The 21,672-nt window shown below is 41.0% G+C and overlaps 1 protein-coding gene across 1 annotated transcript in view; it reads right to left on the bottom strand.

Moving 5' to 3' along the window:
* The window catches only part of LOC147747112 (vitamin D3 hydroxylase-associated protein-like), a 455,455-nt gene that overhangs the window by 82,689 nt on the left and 351,094 nt on the right, over window positions 1–21,672 (bottom strand). Inside the window, exon 12 of the mRNA XM_086952363.1 lies at window positions 12,473–12,512. Within this exon, the coding sequence (XP_086808489.1) occupies window positions 12,473–12,512 (40 nt within the window). The remainder of the gene's footprint in view (window positions 1–12,472; window positions 12,513–21,672) is intronic.

Here is a 21,672-nt window from a genome sequence, read left to right as displayed (position 1 = left end):
AAGCGTACCTTTCAGGGGATATATCAGGTGCTAATAAGTATTTATTAGGCCATAATTCCCGAAAAATATCTTGCCCAGTAATGGTGTACCAAGCACACGAATCCGCAAGACCAGTAACCCATTTTTCATCAATAGTGATATCACAAGATAGGAATCCCTTCTTGGTATTTCCACCACCTACACTTAAGATTGTATGAGGGTCTTGTTCAAAAACACTGAAATGAATTGATTGTTCATTTACCAGAATTAGACATACACATTCTTTTGAAATGTTTTTTTTTGTTGCACTTCGAACTTTATCCATAGCAGGACAACATTGAAAACTGCCAAGATGAGAAAAAATGTCTCATCTAAAACTTGAAAGAGGTTTTTCTTAAACATTATTTCTAAAATGTGTAAGGAAATTCTTAGTTACTGTATTCATCTCACTTCTTGAAACACCCCTTTTTCTTGAACAAATTTCTCAGAATGTTCAATGGATTTGGCAATTTTAGTAGTAGAACTAAGTGAAATGTCAGTGCCCAAACAATCTCTTGGACTTTTTTATTGTTAGTTTTTATCAAGATCTGATCCCTTAATACTTGTGTTCTCAAAATCGCAGGTTGGTGCTAACAATCTTATATGTGACACATACTCCTTAACTGATTCTTCTGCAACACACCTTGTTTCCTAGAATAAAATGCCACGCTCTCCATAACTACATTGGCTTTCCTGCCACATCTTGAATACATTTGTTTAGAGGTGTACTGGTAAACATCTAAATTACCATGGTTAATTAAAGCTGGTACTCTTTTAATCCAAAACCGCCTAAGCAATGTATTAAGAAAGACAATTTTCTGGACCACAGTCATACCCTTCTGGTACCTCAAAATAAGGCATAAATACAGCATCCCTGTCTCCTGATCCATGAGAGGTTCACATGGACTCTGTAGAAATGAAGAATGCCGTATAATACTTGACAATACAGTGACAAAATAGGTAGTGAGCAAAGAAAAAAAATAACAACTTGTGCAGTACTTCATAAAAAATAAATTCAAATAATCAAAGTAGTGACAGCAGAGTAGAAACAGAGATGTGTGCGCTTTACCATACTAATGCTAATACCACAGACATGTGTATAGGGGTTCACTGACAAAACATCGGCACCCAAACCATCCCTGTACCACAATATTGAGTCATAAATATTGATGTAAAAAATATTGACATCCTGTATTTATATAGGTAAGTACAAAAATATTGAAAACAGATATCTAGGACATCAATATAGATGTAAAAAAGATTGTGTATATATATATATATATGTATATATATATATATATATATATATATCAAACACACAAGTTGTCCCTCACTTGAAAGGCCCACAAGCAGGTAGGTGTAAATTTCGTTTTAATGCGCAGATGCCATCGCAGACAGAGAAAAACAAAGTCCAGTTTAAATTACTGCAGCCTGACGCGTTTCATGCTCTCCTGAGCATTTCTTCAGAGGCTAGTGAAACTCTGTGTGGAGCACAGTCATTTTAATCACTTGCACCTGCCCCAGTGGGCGTCGGCTCCTCTGAGCCTGCTGGTACATGAAGTTCAAAGTTTTATGCTTGTGCGCTGCTCCCAGAGTTAAAATAAAAAGTTACTTCAATTGAACCCCAGTGGGCCCGGAAATTATTCCCTTCATGTTACACGATGTCAGTGTTCATCTGCACAACGCCCTATCTGCTCACCTCACGCTGTGTGCCTTCTGGCTCCAGCAAGAACCACCCGATCTGTGGCAGGGCTCTTTCCCGACCAGGACCGGCCGGTAAAACATCAAGCACACAAGTTGTCCCTCACTTGAAAGTAACTTATTTTTAACTTTGAAAGAATTTTTTATTTCTAAATAACATAGTGTTAGTAAAGTGTGGTGTTTCACATTGGTTCTAAAACATGGATAAAGTGTGACTAGTTGTTAAACAAGTACTTTATATATGTTTAGGACTTTTTCACAAAGAAAAGGTGTAAGTTGTCATCTGTAAAAGACTGTATGGTTTTGAAAATTAGATGTAGCGTTAATTTGCATTTGTAGCTCTATTCCGACAAGAGATAAACAGAATGTTGTACGTTTCCAAATTATGCTTAGTCTGGAAATAGTGGGGAAGTGGTGAGAGTAGAAGATTCATGCGTTATTAACTTAAGATAGATGGAACAAAAACCAGAAATGGTATGTGCACAATTTGTGGCATAATTTTTCATAGGTAGATTTCAATATCAGTGAAGGCTGGTGTGGTACTGGGAGGCTTTGGATCTGGGTTTTCATAGGAAATCTAAGTTGTTGGGGAGCATTTCTTCAGAATAAATTTTTATAAATATGTGAGAGATAAAAAATAAATTTTCTGTACGATTTTGTGCATAGTGCTAAAGTAAATGTGATTATTAGTGAAGGTAATTGTCAGAGTGTGTTTCCCTGCTGAATATACGAATGCCTTTATGTGGTCCGGGTCTTGTCGGTACTGAAGCTCCGCCACCCCTTTGAAGACAGTCGCCAATTTTTTCATCCCACTTAAAGCTGTTAACATACTTATAGTGAAAAAACGATACATAAAATGTTTGGGAATTACACCTTCATTTACTCTATCCAGCTCCCACCACCATTTTGTGCTCTCAGCAGTACTGTTTATAAAAATAATATAATACAGCTTTTTGTATTATAAAAGTAGCATTTCTAAAAGTGTATTGCCATATTGGTAGGATTTGAACTATATAGACAATGCTGCAATCAGTTTGAATGGTATAAAACTGCACTGTATTATGTTGGAAATATTACGTATGCATAGGTTGTGATGTTATTTTTTACACTGTGAGGTACATTTGAATATAAGTGAAGACAGGTGTTATACTGTGAACCCGTTCAGAATGTGCACAGATTACATGGAGAGTAAATGGATAAATCAAACGTACACGTTGCTTTGTGTATGTATGCATGCTTTGAATCATTTGATGATACTTTGAGATATAATCTAAACACTGTTTTTGGTTTACAATTGTGTACAGTGCACAGTGTTAGTAGTTAGTGACTAGATGCTGGTAAAGGGATTATTTATGGCTTGTTCTTACGAAATGAATGTGGAAAGGGGCATTTCTTTACAAGAGATATTTAATAAATATGTGACAGGTCTGCAGTACCAACTATGCAATCCAACACTGGAAATATACCTCAGCTTTCCCTCTGCTAGATATTCCCTTCCCTTACCCCACATCACCAGTCAAAGGTATCCTTTTGCAAGCCGACGGCCTGCAGCTCTCCGTATGCGAGTCGGCCCGAAGCTGTCCCTATGCGAGCCAGCCCGAAGCTCTTCCTCTGTGAGACAGCCCGTCGGCTCGTAGCTCTTTGTCTGCGAGCCGTCGGGCCCACAGTTGTACCTCTGCAAGCCAACACTGGAAATATACTGCAGATCTCTCTCTGCGCGATACCCCCTTCATGCTCCCTCTCCCCACATCACCATCCTGTATCTATCCCTTTGCAAGTGGACGGCCTGCCCCTTTCCCTACATCAGTCGGCCCGCAGCTGTTCCTCTGCAAGCCAGCCCGCAGCTCTCTCTCTGCGAGCCCACAGGCGCAGCTCTCCCTCTGCAAACCGCCAGTCGGCGAACAGCTCCTCATGCCTGAGCCGTCGGGACTGTAGTTGTACCTGTGCATACCAACACTGGAAATATACCACAGCTCTCTCTCTGCGAGATACCCCCTTCCCGCTCCCTCTTCCCACTTCACAGTCCCGCACCTATCCCTTTGCACGCCGACGGTCCACACCTTTCCCTATAGCACACGGCCCACAGCTGTTCCTCCACCAGCCATCCTGCAGCTCTCCCTCTGTGAGCCGACGGCCACAGCTCTCCCTCTACAAGCCAGCCAGTCGGATCACAGCTCTTCCTGTACGAGCCAGCCCACCGGCTCACAACTCTCCCTCTGCGAACCACCGTTCGTCTCATAGCTCTTTGTGTGTGAGCTGTCGGGCCTGCAGTTGTACCTCTGCAAGCCATACTGGAAATGTACTGCAGTTCTACCTCGGCGAGATAACCCCTTCATGCTCCCTCTCCCCTCATCACTGTCCTGCATCTATCCCTTTGCAAGCCGACAGCCAGCATCTTTCCCATAGCTATTCCTCTGTGAGCTAATGGACCACAGCGCTCCCTCTATGAGCCAGCCAGTCAGCTCACAGCTCTTTCTGTATGAGCTAGCCCGTCAGCTCGCAACTCTCCCTCTGCGAACCACCGGTTGGCTCACAGCTGTACCTCTGCAAGCCAACACTGTAAATATACCACAGCTCTATCTCTGCCATATACCTCCTTAACCCCTCGTTCGCACCACATCACTGGCCTGCAGCGGCCCGCAGCTGTTACTCTGCGAGGCGCCCCACAGCTCTCCGTCTGCGAATTGCTACACAACTGTTCCTCTGCAAGCCAAAGGCTTGCAGTTCTCCCTCTAGAAGCTGTCAGGCCTGCAGTTCTACCTCTGCTAGCCAACACTGGAAATATACAGCAGCTTTCCCTCTGCCAGATACTCCCTTCACCCTCTCTTGCCCCACATCAGTTCTCCTTTTGCGACTAGGCCCGTAGCTGTCCCTCTGCAAACTGGCCCTCACCTCTCAATATGCGAGCAGGTACCGCAGCTGTCCTCTAAGAGCCCACGGCCCGCAGCTTTCCCTCTATGAGCCAGCCCGTGGGGGGGACATCTCACTCCCACTATGTGCTGTTTTTATACTAGATAAAGCACTGTTTGTTTATTTATATAAACACTACTCTCAGGGATACAGAGTGTTGGTTACAGTGCTAATAATAAAATTCACCTTGAAGGTAGAGCAGGTTAAACCAGCCACTGCTACCCAGCCCAGGTGTGTCACCTATGAGGCCTAGGCCAAGATTGACACTCCTAAAATTACAGGAGCAGCTTCTCAGGACCATTCCTGAACTTGGGTTAGATAGCAACCTAGTATCAAGTTGGGTTAACTGAGCGGCCGAATCAGTATCCCCCTGAAAAGGGTTATCTCTAGAAGGAAAAATCCCTCAGAACCGTGGTTCAACGAAAAATTGAAGGTGCAAAAAACATGCATGCAGAAGGGCCGGGAGAAAATGGAGGGCCGACTAAGAGCAACAGACAAACGTGCTTATTCACAACCTGAAAAAAAACGTTTTGCTGTGGTATCGGCTTGTGAACATTTCCTAGCATTCCTGCATGTAAAGCCTTTCACACTGGTAACTGATCATCAAGATTTACTAACCATATTTGGCAATCCAAAGGCCAAGATGACTCCGCGCATTGAACAATGGGGACTACAATTGCAAGAGTACAATTATAACATTGTGCATCATGCAGGGCAGGATCAGAACTCTGCTGACTACTTTTCCAGAGTGCTTAAATGAGTCAAGGTACGCTATCAAAGACGGCTGAAGCCTACATCAATTTCATTGCAAAATCAAACACCAGCTGATGGATCTTTTGACTGGGTGTGAGTGTTTGATTGGTTCAGATGCTCCGTCCATCACCACCCCCTTTTGTACTGCTTTGTTCGCCATAAGTTGGCAGTGTATGCTCAGACGTGAGTCCCTTGCTCACTTTGCCACTGGATTCAAGCAAGCCTGGCTGAAGACGGCTGCAATGCCAGAAACCAGTCCTAGGAAGCTTGAATCCGGTCCAGGGAAGGCATGGCTTGGCAGTTCGGGCTGGACTGTTCCCATGAGGCACAGGGTCAGACTGATTTGCATATGGCCATATCTGAACTGGGGTGGCAGAGTGGTCTAAAGAACGGTGATGGATTAAACCCAGATCTGTTGACTGGGTGTGAGTGTTTGATTGGTTCAGATGCTCCGTCCATCACCACCCCCTTTTGTACAGCTTCGTTCGCCATAAGTTGGCAGGGTATGCTCAGACGTGAGTCCCTTGCTCACTTTGCCACTGGATTCAAGCAAGCCTGGCTGAAGACGGCTGTAATGCCAGAAACCGGTCCTAGGAAGCTTAAATCCGGTCCAGAAAAGGCCTGGCTTGGCAGGTCTGGCTGGACTGTTCCCATGAGGCACAGGGTCAGACTAATTTGCATATGGCCATGTCTGAACTGGGGTGGCAGAGTGGGCTAAAGAACGGTGATGGATTAAACCCAGATCTGTTGACTGGGTGTGAGAGTTTGATTGGTTCAGATGCTCCGTCCATCACCACCCCCTTTTGTACCGCTCCTTAGGAGGAGAGGCTGTCCAGGAGGAGAAGCCCAACATGTTCCTGTAGGGAACGACATTTTGAGAAAGCAGTCTGTCCAAGAGGGAAGTTAGGACTGATCTATGCTGCTGCGGGTATCCCTTTCTCTCTCTGTTGTTCCTGTGACAACTGCAATTACCCTTGACGTAGAGGCCCTCTACACGAACATTCCAAAGAGGGTCACACTTGAGGTAATAGAGAAAAGACTTGGACTTGAGACCTGGAGTTCAAGCACCCCACAGACATTCATCATGGAGTGTGCTACTCTAGCACTCATGGAAAATTATTTCGAATTTAAGGGCCAGTTCTAACATCAAACCCAAGGGACATCAATGGGCAGTACGTTTGCTCCTTCGGTGGCCTGCCTGTACATGGCAGAATTCGAACAACGGCATATTCATCATGAGTCCAATCCCTTCCTTGACAACATCAGGATGTGGAAAAGATTCATAGATGATATTCTCATCTTGTGGACAGGTCCACCAACCTTACATGAGACCTTCTTTGATTGGGTGAACACTATCAACCCTTACCTCCACTTTACAATGTCTACCTCACCCACGGAGATCGCTTTTCTGGACCTCACGATAAAATTGAAAGAGGGAGAACTTAGCAGCACCATGTATAGAAAACCTACTGACCGGAACAGCTTGTTACATTATTCTAGCCACCATCCCAAAGCCTTACGGTCAAACCTTCCGTTCGGACAATTTCTTAGGGTCCGGCGAAATTGCAGTGCGCTAGCTGACTACAAGCATGAATCTGCAATCCTATCCAGGAATTTACTAGACAGAGGCTACCCCAGGAGAGAGGTCACTATGGCCCAAAAACGAGCTAGAAATAATAATCGCGAAGCCCTACTTGAACCACGTGAGGTGGTACCGATTGAGAACCAACCCATGACCTGTGTCACGACCTTTACCCCCGGGTCCAATAAGATCAAAAGTGTAATTAAGCGGCACTGGGGGATTCTCAATACTGGCAGTCTCAGCCTCGAGACACCCAGGTTTGCATTTAAAAGGTCTCAGAATGTAAAAGACATTCTGATTAGCACAAGACCCAAAGTACAAAAGAAAGTGACCCAACAGACTCTGTGGAACTTACCTCCAGTCAGAGGTCACTATCCCTGTGGATCTTGTGGGGTGTGTACCTATACAGCCATACACAAGACTATCCAATTAAGTGACACCTTCAGCTGGGAAATAAGGGGCCATACTAACTGCAACACCTCCCATTGTATTTACATGCTTACGTGTCCATGCGGATTACAATATATTGGGATAACAACCCGCCCAATCAAAACCCGCATTATAGAACATCGCAGTAACTTCCGCTGCAAGAAGACGAACACCAAAATGTGTAAACATTTTCTCGAATTGAATCACACTGCAGACTCACTGAAATGGCTTGTGTTGGAATCCAGCCCCAATTGCCCCAAACGAGCCCTGTTTTACAAAGAGCAAAGATGGGTCCATCGACTAGCGTCTGACTGCAGAGGCTTGAATGAAGATATTCCCTGGCATGCCCTCTAAATACAACTTGCCAGGTTGACAGGCTCCATGACAAATGACTACGCAATTGTACACACATTGCAGTCCTCTATCATGATTGTGCACGGGCCCCACTGGCTCCCCACTGCCATAATAACCACGACAACATCATACACCAAGACGGCACATGAGCCTTATAACTGACGAGTGTACTCAGAACAATGACATTCCAGTTGACCGCTGAGATAGTGCCATTTCCGATACCACACCACCTCCAGAGTCATGATGGTGACACCACATCCCGCACCAATCATGACTTTATACAAGCTGTACATACCTACAGTCCTCATGCCACCTTAGTTCCATTAGATGACGACTCATGGCAGATATGTTATAGGGCCAGGGCCAATACTCAACCATCATTGTTATTAATATAGCCACTGACATGCCTAACGAGTTGATTGACCGCCCACCTATAATAATACATTCAGGGTACAGCCTCCCTCCACTGCAATCTCTTTTTACAAATCTTGTGTTCTTGCATACCACCCTAGCACCTACCGCTCATAACTACATAGCCCAAATGAGGTTACATAAAGATAAGATGGTTTGGATAAATAACTTCACCTCTCCAATATGGCGACCGCGGGGAGCACCCGCACTACATGGCCAACATACTAAGGCGAGTGCACCACGCCGCCGAAGGCAACCTCAAGAAACCCACGTTAGATTTACATGCAATGGTATAGATGCACTCTTGACCTATATCATTGAATTTAATAACTCTATCTTATCATCCGAGAATTCGCTCGGTTACATTGGATGTATTTAGCCATTCCAATATGGCGGACGCAATACACAGACGCGTCACATGACCCCCGTGGATGGGCGGAGCAATGCGGGGCGCCATGGACACGAAACAGTTGATATGGCGGGCGCCGCCGAGCTCTATCATCTATCCGAGCTCGGCGGTGACGGGTAGGTCACTGAGCAGGAACACGGGCTGATGGAGGTAAGGCGACCCCTGGGATTCTAATTACGGGTCCGTCCATTACGCATGCCTTCCTGGTATCGCTAGTGGCCATAGATCGAAAAATGGGGGAGTTTGATCTTAATCGGCATGGTATTTGAATAGCGGGTTCATTTTTAAACCTATGCCCTTTTGGTATCGCTTTTTTGGCCCTATATTTTAAAGGAGTTTGTTCTACTTGAATCCGCTCTGTCTCCCTGAGCCTGTACTTTTGTTCCCCTACAGCTACACCTTATGGCTCTCCCCCGATGTTCCATTACCGCCGAACACTCATGCGGTAATTAATCCCCGACCTATAGGTGAAATGGATGTGTGCTTGCCTTGATAGTTCACCATTATCGGACTAGCACGCCCTATAAATATATGTGCACCATAGTTGTTATAACATATGTTCCTCATTATACTGCTACTTTTAACTGGTTTTATATTATTGTTTTAATTTTAGAGCACTCTCACAGACACAAATGGTTGGTGTAATGTGCTCACTGCACGCTGCCATCAGGCAGCTTTAGTTCACCATAGCTAGTAGACAAATATTTTCCTACACTAGCATGACACCCTGTGTGTGACTTTGGCGTGATCACACTTGAGTTCTTTGCTATGTCTTGATGCAATTAACCATGTATACATGATCTTTATTCTCCAATCCAGGCAGAGGATATTACTACAGAGGTAATCTAAACCGATAGTGCTTGCATTTACACACATGACACCTGCATGTTGTTGAATGACTGCATATCACATATTTTCAAGGTCCTGAAGAATCGCGGACAATTCCTTGTGCGAGAAACATGTTGACCATATTAATACCCAACTCCATCGAGTCCCACCACACTTCATTTGGTTGTACTTAGGAAGTTGATTTCACGTTTTTAACCGTAAAGGGAGACCCCCAGAATAAAGTAGTACTTGTGGTACCCCCTACTACATTTTAATCACTTTCAGTTCATTTACTCCATTTCCCACATACCCGCACTTCACCATAAGGCTGTTGGAAGAAAAGATCTCCGTCAAAGAGCCCCTCTTTGAGGTGAGCCCATCGGGGATTGCACCGCCTCCCTGACGAGGAGCAACGCCGATGATGAGGCATGACACCCATTTGGGTGTGTGAGGCAAATATTTCCAACTAAATGGATGCCCAAGGGTGCCACATGTACACCCCTGGTCACGCCTAACACACAACCTATTCTCTACCAGGAACGGTTCAGCTACCCTTTTGTTTACAACAACTGCAACATCCCATATCAAGCTGAAACTGCCATGCTGGGTGAACCCTGCACCAGCCTTAAGCTGGCATCCAGCTGCCTTCTAGCATAAAGGTGACACTGGCCCATGTCAGTCAGCTATTGTCCATCAGCCTAAATCCTGAAATGGTCAATGTCACCCTACACATGCCATGGGGCGTTACTTCTGCACTGGTCATGTAGCGTTGCATCTGACATGTTGTGTATTTCTTGCATTGGCCCATGTTGGGCTCAATTGCTCTGCATGCTGAGCATCAGTTCATCGACATTGGCTCAGAATCAGATTGCGACTGCTGGCAATTGTGAAGGCCACTGCCCAAAGCTCACCAACTATCTGCATTTGAGAGACCCTGCATCGCAAAGATGTGGCCTGGGCCCACTCTCCCCTGCAACTTCTGCAGGCACAATGTGCTCATACTGAAGGACTCTGCTTATATTTTCGATCAAGGCTGGGTTAAGCGGAGTGCCAGGCCTTAAGACTGTTGCCACCCTGCTAAAATCCCAGAGGTAAGAAATCCTGAGGAAGGGGTATGTAGTTGAGATTTTGGTTACTAAATAGGCACCTGTGCTTAATATATGTTCTTGTCAAAGCTGGAGACAAGGACAGGGTTGCCTGATGGGAATGTACAGAAAGAAGGTGAAGGGGGTAGTGCTCATAGGGAATTGGTTATCTGGGTTTTTACCCTGAATACTTCAATTGCGTAGTACTTAGTATTACTGTATGATTGTAAGTAGTTTCTTTTTCGAAAGACAAGCACAGGGCTGGACATTGATGTGCTTGATTGTTGAGTTCTGAGTATTTGCCCCCAACATTACCTTCCTTATAAGCCTGCGACTTCTCACCCCATTACCCCCAAAAGTCAAATGCAAAAATCATTGTTCTTGGCCCAGTTTGTAGAGCCATAGTTTGGACAGCCCTCAGGACACCAGTGATAAACATCTTCAACCACCATGAACCCAGTGTCAGGCTGATATAATTACACTACCCATAAATCTACACAAACTACCACACTTGTATTCAGTATGTGGAAAGTCAATGAACACAGATTTCTTCTCTTAGGAACGTTAACGAGCAGAAGAGCTTCCCTATCAACCAATGTTAATTGCATGGTAGCCTTTCCCTGAACCCTTATCCAGACAAAGCTGAATGTAATACAGACTAGAAGAGCTTCTCCATGCATTGAACTCCTACTTGGACAATGTAACCCTGTCTGTTACTTCTCACATTATGTGCTAAAATTACTGGGTTTTACTTTTGGCTTAATCTGATGATGTAGGCACATGCTGGCACATTTTTGAAAACTGCATTACAACTAATAGAAATACTTAGGCCAATCAAACCAATAGTGTCTGTAGTAGAGTTCCTACAGATGCGCAATCTATGGTACTCTCCCATCTGACATGAATATACGCACACCTCAGGGGGCCACCTTAGGGCAGCTCCAGCAATTCGTGACAAAGATTTAGCAAGTAAGCAGAGCAAATCAAATCTATTCATATCTTCACTGTCATAAATGATTGAGATTAACTGTCTCTGGATGTTCTGTGGAATACAATCAATGCTTTCACTTATCAAATCTTCTCTATTCTCAAAACACTATTGATAGACAATGTGGCTTGAAAATGAGCAAATGCCATCTCAGGTAAAACATTCCCAAAGATATCAAGGACCATATTAAAAAATTAAGTAATTGTGATTTCCTAATTGCAATTCTAACTGAATTGCAATTAGGAAATACCAATTCTTAATGTAAAAAAACATACACATTGAAAATATTGAATCCTCGTGGGTCGCAAATCGACCTACATCATGAATATTAATGAGGTAGGTTGCAGTTTGCGCCTGTTAGGAATTGCAGCCACGATTAGCAGACCAACATTGTCTGTGTTTGCTTTTTAATAAAGCAATCATTTTCTTTTTTCTTTTTTAAATGCAGCACATTTTCCTTTAAGAAAAATAGGATGCATTTAAAAAAATAAAAATAAAGTTTTATGTTACATTTTTTAAGAAATTCTCTGAAGCATGGATTCCTAATCCTATACATGGGCCATACTGAGCTACCAAGGGGGAAGATGGGCATGTGCACTTTGGAGCAAAAGAACTAAAGCAAGTACCCACACAGATTGCATTGTGACAGGATGATGGAATATAAATAACCAGAACACCCCAGAGATGCTTATTCTCCAGATACAATTGGAAGCTGTTTGTAGGAGGAATGAGGCTTGGGCAGTTGTCAGGTTATAAATGTTATAAAGCCTTCTTCAGAGCTCAAAATTATGCCCCAAACAACATCCCTTTAGCCATTCTTTTCAGACGTTCCAATATCTCCTTCTGTTTGAAAGATTGTGCGTACATCAGCCCCATTTCCTCATAATTCCCTTGTATTTAGCATAGATCTTCCTAGAATAGGGACATTGAGTAAACACAAAATATAGGCAAGTAAACCTGTGACATTTTAGAGGGTTAATGAAAGATACTTAAAAATGAGGTACCTGCTGTGCTTTCTGGTTCGCCCATAGAGCCTTCACCGACCTAAATGTGTTTTAAGAAAATAGTAAAAAACATAGACTAGTCAGCAGTATTACCAACAAATGCTGGTGAACAGGGTATTTGACAATGTAGTTTCACATGTACAGCACCCTTGCATTCTGAAAACATCACATGTCAGTTTGTACATTATATGAGCGTCCTCTTCGATCAGGCGGAGAGCGAGCTAGTGTCCAAATCTTCTTGGCACCATCTTCGATCAGACTGAGTGAGCGTTGATGTCTACATTGTATATGATGTCAATCAGTTTATAGACATGGTGTAGTATCATAGTTTTATCCATGTTTGGGATTATCTTTTCAATCAACACTACAGCAAAGCAAATATCTGAAGCCTGTCTGTGGAGGTATATTTAAATATTTTAAGTGAAGATTTCTTCACTACTTTTTAGGAGCGGCACAATTCTAGTGATAACCTTTGCAGCTGTGACACACACACATTTTGCTTTATATCAGGCGTGGCACAGCACGAGTGTTCATCATTGTGACATCATAACTGTGACACATACATGTATTGTAAGTCAATTTATATGATTTGGACATTTATTATTCTTGTGGTTCTTTTTATTATTAATATTATTTCTTCTGGGTATGGAAAAATTGGTTTAGAGAATTCATTAAATATTTAGGTGCAATAGGAGAAAACAGATTCAGTGCAGATCGTAAACAATATCTTAAAGGGTAAAAAGACATAATATTGATTCCAAAATATTGATTGGACAAAATATCGAGTAAAAAATATAGACTAGACAAAATATAGACTAGACAAAATATAGACAACAAAAATATCGAGTAATATCGACTAGAATAGCCAAAATATCGAATCAAAAATATAGACTAGACATAATATAGACTAGATAAAATATAGACAACAAAAATATCGAAAATAAGGTAAGTTATTAATATTTAATAATATTTGTGTAATATAAATCTGTAGTGGGTTGTGGGTTTATAGGGGAATAGGGTGGGAAGTAATTTAATTATAAATAATTAATTATGTAAATTTAATCTAATTGTTAATTAAATAATAATTGGTAATTAATTAAAATATAATTGTTATTAATTTAAAATGAATAATTGATAAATAATTAATTTTTTGTAATTGATTTTCTGTAGCAAGTTGTGTGTTTACAGGGGAATAGGGTGGGAAGTAATTTAATTATAATTAATTAAATATGTAAATTTAATCTAATTGTTAGTTAAATAATAATTGGTAATTAATTAAAATATAATTGGTAATTAATTAAAAATAAATAATTGATAAATAATTAAATGTTTGTAATTTATTTTCTGTAGCGGGTTGTGTGTTTATAGGGGAATAGGGTGGGAAGTAATTTAATTTTAATTAAATAATTATGTAAATTACTTATATGTTTAAATTAATTATTAATTGGTAAATAATTAAAATATAAATGGTAATTATTTTAAAATAATTAATTGGGAATAGTAATTTTCACCCCTACGCTATCCAACGCTTTCCCTACTGTTGCACCCACTGGAGTTGGAATAGTAATTTTTACCCCTACGCTATCCAATGCTTTCCCTACTGTTGCACCCACTGGAGTGGGAATAGTAATTTTTACCCCTACGCTATCCAACGCTTTCCCTACTGTAGCACCCACTGGAGTGGGAATAATAATTTTTACCCCTACGCTATCCAACGCTTTCCCTACTGTAGCACCCACTGGAGTGGGAATAGTAATTTTTACCCCTACGCTATCCAACGCTTTCCCTACTGTTGCACCCACTGGGGTGGGAATAGTAATTTTTACCTCTACGCTATCCAACGCTTTCCTTACTGTAGCACCCACTGGAGTTGGAATAGTAATTTTTACCCCTATGCTATCCAACCCTTTCCCTACTGTTGCACCCACTGGAGTGGGAATTGTAATTTTTACCCCTACGCTATCCAACGCTTTCCATACTGTAGCACCCACTGGAGTGGAAATAGTAATTTTTACCCCTACGCTATCCAACGCTTTTCCTACTGTAGCACCCACTGGAGTGGGAATAGTAATTTTTACCCCTACGCTATCCAGTGCTTTCCCTACTGTTGCACTCTTTGGAGTGGGAATAGTAATTTTTACCCCTACGCTATCCAATACTTTCCCTACTGTTGCACCCACTGGAGTGGGAATAGTAAATTTTACCCTTACGCTATCCAACGCTTTCCCTACTCTTGTACCCACTGAAGTGGGAATAGTAATTTTTACCTCTACGCTATCCAACGATCTCTTTAATGTAGCACCAACTGGAGTGGTTACATCAAATTTAAACCTTTTGCTATGCTATGGTAAATATATTCTATATGTTTTATTAATAACATGTATTTAAATATATATATATATGTATTATTATTATTAAGTTTTTAAAGTTACATTAATTATGTAATAATGTTACATTTATTTAATAACTTTAACAATGTTTATATGAAATATATTTAATATTATAATAGTTTTAACTTATTTTAAAGACATGAAAAAAACGATATTTTGACAGTCTATATTTTTAACACTCGATATTTAAAACTCGATATTTTTGTACTTACCTTAGTGAAGATAGAAAGTCGATATTATGTCCCTCGATATTTTGTCATCGATATTATGGGAATTCGATATTTTGGCAGTAGATATTATTTCAGTGATCCATCTTAAAGACATAAATTAGGATTTGAAGGCCAAGCTATTTTTGAACATTTGCCTCCTTTGGATGTATCAGATGGACAGGAAGACGTTGACAAATTTCAGGGTGTTTTGCTGTCTGGATATCAAAATTGATGAACAACTAAGTTGGGTTGTTTTTTTAGACATACATTTATTACAAGGGAACAACACCAATACAAATCAATTGCCACTTATTTTGCACATCTCTGCATGTTAGCTGCTGAATGAATTTGGGAAATTTACTTCTCAACTTAGAGATAAAATTGATATTTGCTGCAGATATAAAACAAAGTGCAAGAGAAATTACTCACTCTTAAGAATCCTTTGTTGCAAGAAACTATAAGTATTGTTGGGAGATTTGAAATTTCTCAAACATTATCCACGAAACTTGTGAGAAGTGATAATTCTTGGGTAGGAGTAGTTAAAGAACAGGCATCAAAATATTTCCCAGAAATAAATCTTTGGAAAGGGGTAAGTCAGAGCAAAGCAGGGATGAAAGGTGAGGAGTAATTTTTTTAAACAGAATGATGTAAGTTTTAGATGTGGTTTCTCCACACAAAATCCCCAATGGGTGTCCTCGTCCATCTCTGTGAGCATCAGGTCTTTACTGTGCCTGAGAAATTCCGAGACTGCAGCAGTTATTGCAAGCCTTACCCACTGGGATGGGCACAAACTTGACCTTATCTTTTCACATGACAGGCTAATCCTAGTAAAAGATATATCACCCTTGTGCTGGACTGACTGTGCACTATTATCCCTCGTCCTCAATACAAAGGAACCTCACACTCCAAAGTCGGGCTCAGCCATAACAAGGAAAGGCAGGACGAGGTATAAGCTCACTAGGTGAACACATGGACAGGTTTTTAACTTTTCTAATATTTTTAAATCTAAGAGGTCAGTAGAGGAAAATTGCTCTGCACTGAAAGAGGGTATCTCAGCAGCGCGTGATGCAGAAATACCCATCTTTAACTTAAAAACATGTTGTCGACCCTCTGACCTGTGCTATAGCACATCCTTAAAAGCGTTAAAACAAACCTGTAAAAAATTTGGAAGACAATGGCACAGGTCTTATTCAGAAGAGGATAAGAAAAGTTGAAAGTACTCTCTGAGTGAATATCAAAGGGAGGAATGTAAAGAAAAGGCTGAATACTATGCCACTACTATCATGACTGCTCCTAATAGTCCAAAGAAGGTCTTCAACATTTTGCATTATCTATCTAACCCTGAGTGCCAAAAGCAGGAAAAAACTCCTTTGCAAGTTATCTGTGATAGTCTTGCTGACTTCTTCTCAAAGAAGATCAGCAAGATTTTGGAGGATATTGAAGCCCCCCTGAACCAATAGGGATGGGTCAGAATGAACTACATCCAAGTGGAATTACAGAATCAGTTATCGCCTATTTCCTCTAATACCAAAGTCACAACACAAAGTTTCATCAAAACATACAATAGGCCCAATGATGTAGACTGACTGACTGAGTTATTTTTAGAGCGCTCTTATGCCGAGGCATCTTGGCGCTGTAGGACGGAGAGAGAGGAGTTGGAATTAGGGCAGCACAAAAAGCCAGGTCTTCAGTGCTTTTCTGAACATAGCTATGCTCTTTCCGGAATGAATCGAGCATGGTAAACTGTTCCAGAGCTTTGGGACTTGATGGGAGAAGGATCTGCCACCCCAGCGGACTCTCTTAGTCCTAGGAATGCACAGTAGATTTTGGGAGCTGGATCTGAGTGAGGGCTCAGGTATGTACGGGGAAAGAAGATTGGAGAGCTGTTTGGAGGTCTGCCCATAGAGGAATTTGTGGGCCAGGCACATGACCTTGTAGATATTCTCTCTCACGGATTTGACATTTTTCACACAATTTCTGATAATGATTTTCAGGCCATTGCGATGTCCACCTCATCAAGCTCTCCTCTTCACCCTCTACCACATAGGGCACAGAAAAAGTTGCCAGAGGAGCTGATCCATTCTACATTGCAGATTTGCAATCATTCATCGGAGTCAGTCACTGTCCCGTGGAGCTGGAATAGGGCCATAGTCACCCCTCAGCAGAAAAAACCTATGGCAGATCCATTGATCCACAGTAATTACAGGTTGATATCACTCCTTCCTTTCCCAGTAAAAATACTCAAACACTTTTACAGTAGGAAGTTGTCTCACTATTTATAAGACCATTCTCTTTTAGAGCAGGAACAGTTTGGATTCAGGCCAGGACATGGGACTGAGTCGGCCCTACTCCTTGCCATGGATGAACTCCAGTTGAAGGTAGACAGAGGCCAGTGCATGATTCTCATACTGCTCTATCGTTTGTCCACCTCTGATATGGTCAACTACCACGTCCTTTTGATTGGAGTTGATGGGACCGTATTGAAGGGAATAAGCTCCTATGTTTCAGATAGGTCCTGTGCCCCTACAATGGAGCCGAAGGAGATATACCCAAGGAGGTGCTTCCATTTACCTTCAGAAAACCTCCTATGTTTCACCAGATTCCAAAAGAATAGACAAGAAGTACAAGCTTATACAGTAAAAGCAGCCTAATTATGCAACAGGTTAGTAGTTACTCTCAGATCATCAACTGATCTATTGCACTTTAGGAAGGCCTTCAAGACTTGGCTCTTCCCTAAGTGACCATATTGTCTTCTTTGTCATCACTTTACAGCCATTATTTTAAGATGAAAGCTCACAGTGCCAGGATACTGTAAGGTGACAGTTTGCACTTTATAAATGCTTTAAATGAAGAAAGAAAGAAAGAAATACAAATACTGTGCTAAACAAGGGCATTTTTCCCAAGTCTGTTAGAGCAGTGCAAGAATCAACTCATTGATGCAACAGGAAATTGACATTCTCACAGCTGAAGCCTTAAAAAAATAGGTTATACTGGTGGGTAAAGAAGATTCTGATGAATGTGTTGATCCGTATACCATATTTTTAGTGGATTGTAGCATCTCAATCTATCAGTTGATTCTGGTGATAGGATGTACTTGAAAAAAAAACTGGTGCAACAAGGAGTTAGAACCACCTGATAGGAATCCTGTTTCTTATGAAGGAAGAACAATTCAGTTGCTGTGAACTTTTGTTGCTAATTTAAAGTTTAAAGAACAAGTTTTACAGGTAAAGGTGTATGTTGCAAAGAAAGCTCAAACATCCTAGTGTGGTATCACCAGGGGTTGTTTGGCATGACATTAGGGCCGGTAACAAAAGAACAAGTGTTTCTTGTGTGTGAAGCCTATGACTGTGAAAAAATTGGATTGATGCTTTTAAGAATGTTTTCTGGACAGTTTGGGCATATCAATGGATTTGAGCACAAGATTAAGATTAAAGAAGGAGTCGCACCATGTCAAACACAAATTGAGAAATGTTATGTTAAGTGTAAGAGGATTTGTTGGATGAGCTTAGACAGATGTGTGAGAGAGGGGTTATTGAACTTGTTGAATTATATTTGTGGTTATCTCTGTTGATTTTGGTGGAAACAAAATTAATATTTGTGGTATGTATCGATTTATGCAGCTTAAACAATGAGATTTTGATTGATTCTCATCCTCTTCCAAGGGTTGATGACTTGGTAATTTCATTAGGCTGTGTTAAATGTTTTAATCTGGCTTCAATGTATCAAGAACTAGAGTTAGATCCCACACCCAAACATCTTACAGCTTTTGTCGCTTCAGTGGGCATGTTTCAATTCACGAGAATGCCTTTTAGATGGGGATCAGCTGGCGTAACCGTTTAAAGAATATTGGAGAACGTACTTGAGGGTATCTAATGAATGTTGGCTTTCCAGGATGGCATCTTAATAGCAGGTAAAGGTAAATTTAAACATTATGACATTTTGATGGAAGTTTTGTCCTGGTTGAATGATGCAGAAATTGTAGCCAATAGAGAAAAGTGGGTTTTTGCTAAAAACTCCTGAGAATATTTATGGCATGTTATTTCTCAGGATGGTTTTTAGCAACATGCAGGATTAGTTGAAGCTATTGTAAAAACATCCAGTCTCATTCACAAAGAACAAGTAGCGTTGTCATTGAAGAGTTTGTGAATTCCACTCAAAGTTTGTCAACAATTTTGCTGCAAAAAGTAAATGTTTGAGATGTTTGTTAAAGAAACAAAAACTTTTGGATGGAGTCAATTGTGTGAAGAGGAATTTAACTCAAAAAAGAGTTCACAAAAAGTACTTTCCCTGTTTGATCCCACCAAATAGTGCATTGTATCTGTTGATTCTAGTTTCTGTGATTTGAGGGAATGATAACTTAAATGTGTGGTAATCAAGAGTGTACACTTTGTTTTGCTTCTACTGTTTTACTTCCTAGTAGGAATAGTCATTCAGTGATAGAAAGAGAGGGTTGTTTATGCGTTGCTGGGCATTGAAAGATTTAAGAGATTTTTTATGAGGCAGGCCTTTTCTATTGTTGATAGATCATAAACCTCGTATGTATATACTTAGGGGGAACGTTATTGAACATCAAACACCTAGAATTGCCAGATTAAGTTCAAACTATTTCAGTACAATTTCAAACATTTATTGGGTGGTAACAACATAAGGGCAGATTTCCTGTCAAGATATCCACTACCAGATATAGTTAAAAATTATGTTAATTTGAGTCAAAAGGAAGAGTAATGGCTGCCAAATATGGTTGTCTGTTGGGAGTATGTAGAGAAGAAGAATGTTCTCCTTAGTTGAGAAAGGATGAGGTCCTAAGTGTTGTATTCGTTTACATAGTTGATAGTGGGCCCAATGAAAAGCAACTTTCATGTGATATTATAGAATTTCAGATTAATTATCCTGGAAAAAAACAACATGCTAATAGGTGGTGGTAAATGTATTCCACAGGTTGGTTTGAATTATGTATCATTGATTTGGGAGCATTTGGGCCAAACTGTCATTAAAAGAAGAATTCGAAATGTGTTCTGGTGGCCGTCTATGAATACCGAAATTACTGAAAAGGTTGTGTGATTTTCTTGACCTGTGACAAAACCATAAAGACGTATGCCCTTCCTTTCCAGCCAATGGATTTACTGGATGGTCTGTACATTAATTTAAATGTTGATTTTGTAGAATTGTTCCACATGTTCCCTGGGAGGTAGACATTTGCTGTTGTTTTACCCAATTGTTATAGCAAATAGAAGTGAAGTGGAATTCAGGTTTGATCCCAATACTAAGGGAATCATAAACTTTTCCCAGAGAGTATTTCTTAGGGAGGGTTTTCCCAGAGAAATAGTTTCTGACAATAGAGCTATATTTGTATTAAAAGGAATGGGTGAATTTTCAAAAGAGTCTAATATCTTCCATCATAAAATTGCCTTTTACCAACCTCAAGCTAATGGTTGTGTGGAATGGATGAACCATCCTTTTGTTGAATATTTCCGAAGACCACTAAGCAGCAGAATAGATGTGGTGCAAGTGTTTGAGAGCATGTGGAGGGCATATCATCCCACACCCAATGGTAATACAGGTAAGTTCCCTTTGAGATATTGAGAGGAGTTGCTTCTTTCCAAATGTCACCAGTTTGGATTAAGGAGTATATTTCTGTGTAAATCATGAGAAAGACCTATAAACAGAATTTACACCATAGGTAGAGGAATATCGAAATAATTCACAGGACGTTTTGATGTTAAACACAGTGTGAGAAATGTTGTATCTAAAGTAAAAGTGGGAGACTCAGTCAGAATTAAATATCATACAAAAGTACCCAAGACTCATTATATATTTGGTCCTCATGTAACGGTGGATGGTGCTATTAGTGGGAATGAGTACAAGGGAAGGAATGGTGGAATGTGTCCACAGTTTGTAAAGATCTGAAGGTTTACATAGTGTGTCCAGATGTCAATGCCTGTGTTAGATAAAATGGAGTGTCGGGTTTAAAAGATGTTATCTCGACCACAGTGGGTCTGTACATTAGTGAAACATTCGAAAGATTCCTTATAGTTTGGGTTAGGGTTGTTTACTCTTATTCTTTAAGATATAAAGTAGGTATTTAATGTTTGGGCACAATAATTCTATGCTTTCTTTTTGCTGGATAATACTAATGAAGCTGTATTTAATTTACATTTATTTCATTTATAAGTTTGTGATGTTTGTTTTTGAATGATTAAGTATTTAATGAATTATAAGATATTGTTACTCTTTTGCTTTGTAGGGCGGGAGATATTGTGGTATTTATTCTCGATCTTATATTACATAGTTTTTGCTTCCGGTCACATAATGGTCGTTTTGTGAAGAGAACGTAGTGCGAGCTGAAAGCCGGTTAGCCAGCGAATGAGAGTCCAGACAGCAGAGTAGAGCAGAGTCGACCGGCACCTGGCAACTGGCGGCAGGGCAGAAGGAGAGGGAGAATGCAGCAGGAGTGATACGGCTGTAGAAAAGCGGTGAGGCTGTTGGTAGCAGGCTAGGGGCTTGAGCTTGGCCCTCAGTGCCGCGGTAGAAGTTGATCACCTCCCCCGCCCTAGCCTCCCTCACTTCACTCCCCTGCTGCCCTTGCTGTTCAGCACTGTTT

The sequence above is a fragment of the Lissotriton vulgaris genome, chromosome 1_1 (assembly GCF_964263255.1).
Source record: "Lissotriton vulgaris chromosome 1_1, aLisVul1.2, whole genome shotgun sequence".
Classification (NCBI taxonomy): Eukaryota; Metazoa; Chordata; class Amphibia; order Caudata; family Salamandridae; genus Lissotriton; species Lissotriton vulgaris.
Note: the sequence above shows the minus strand (reverse complement) of the source record. Positions and strands in the feature narration are given on the sequence as shown.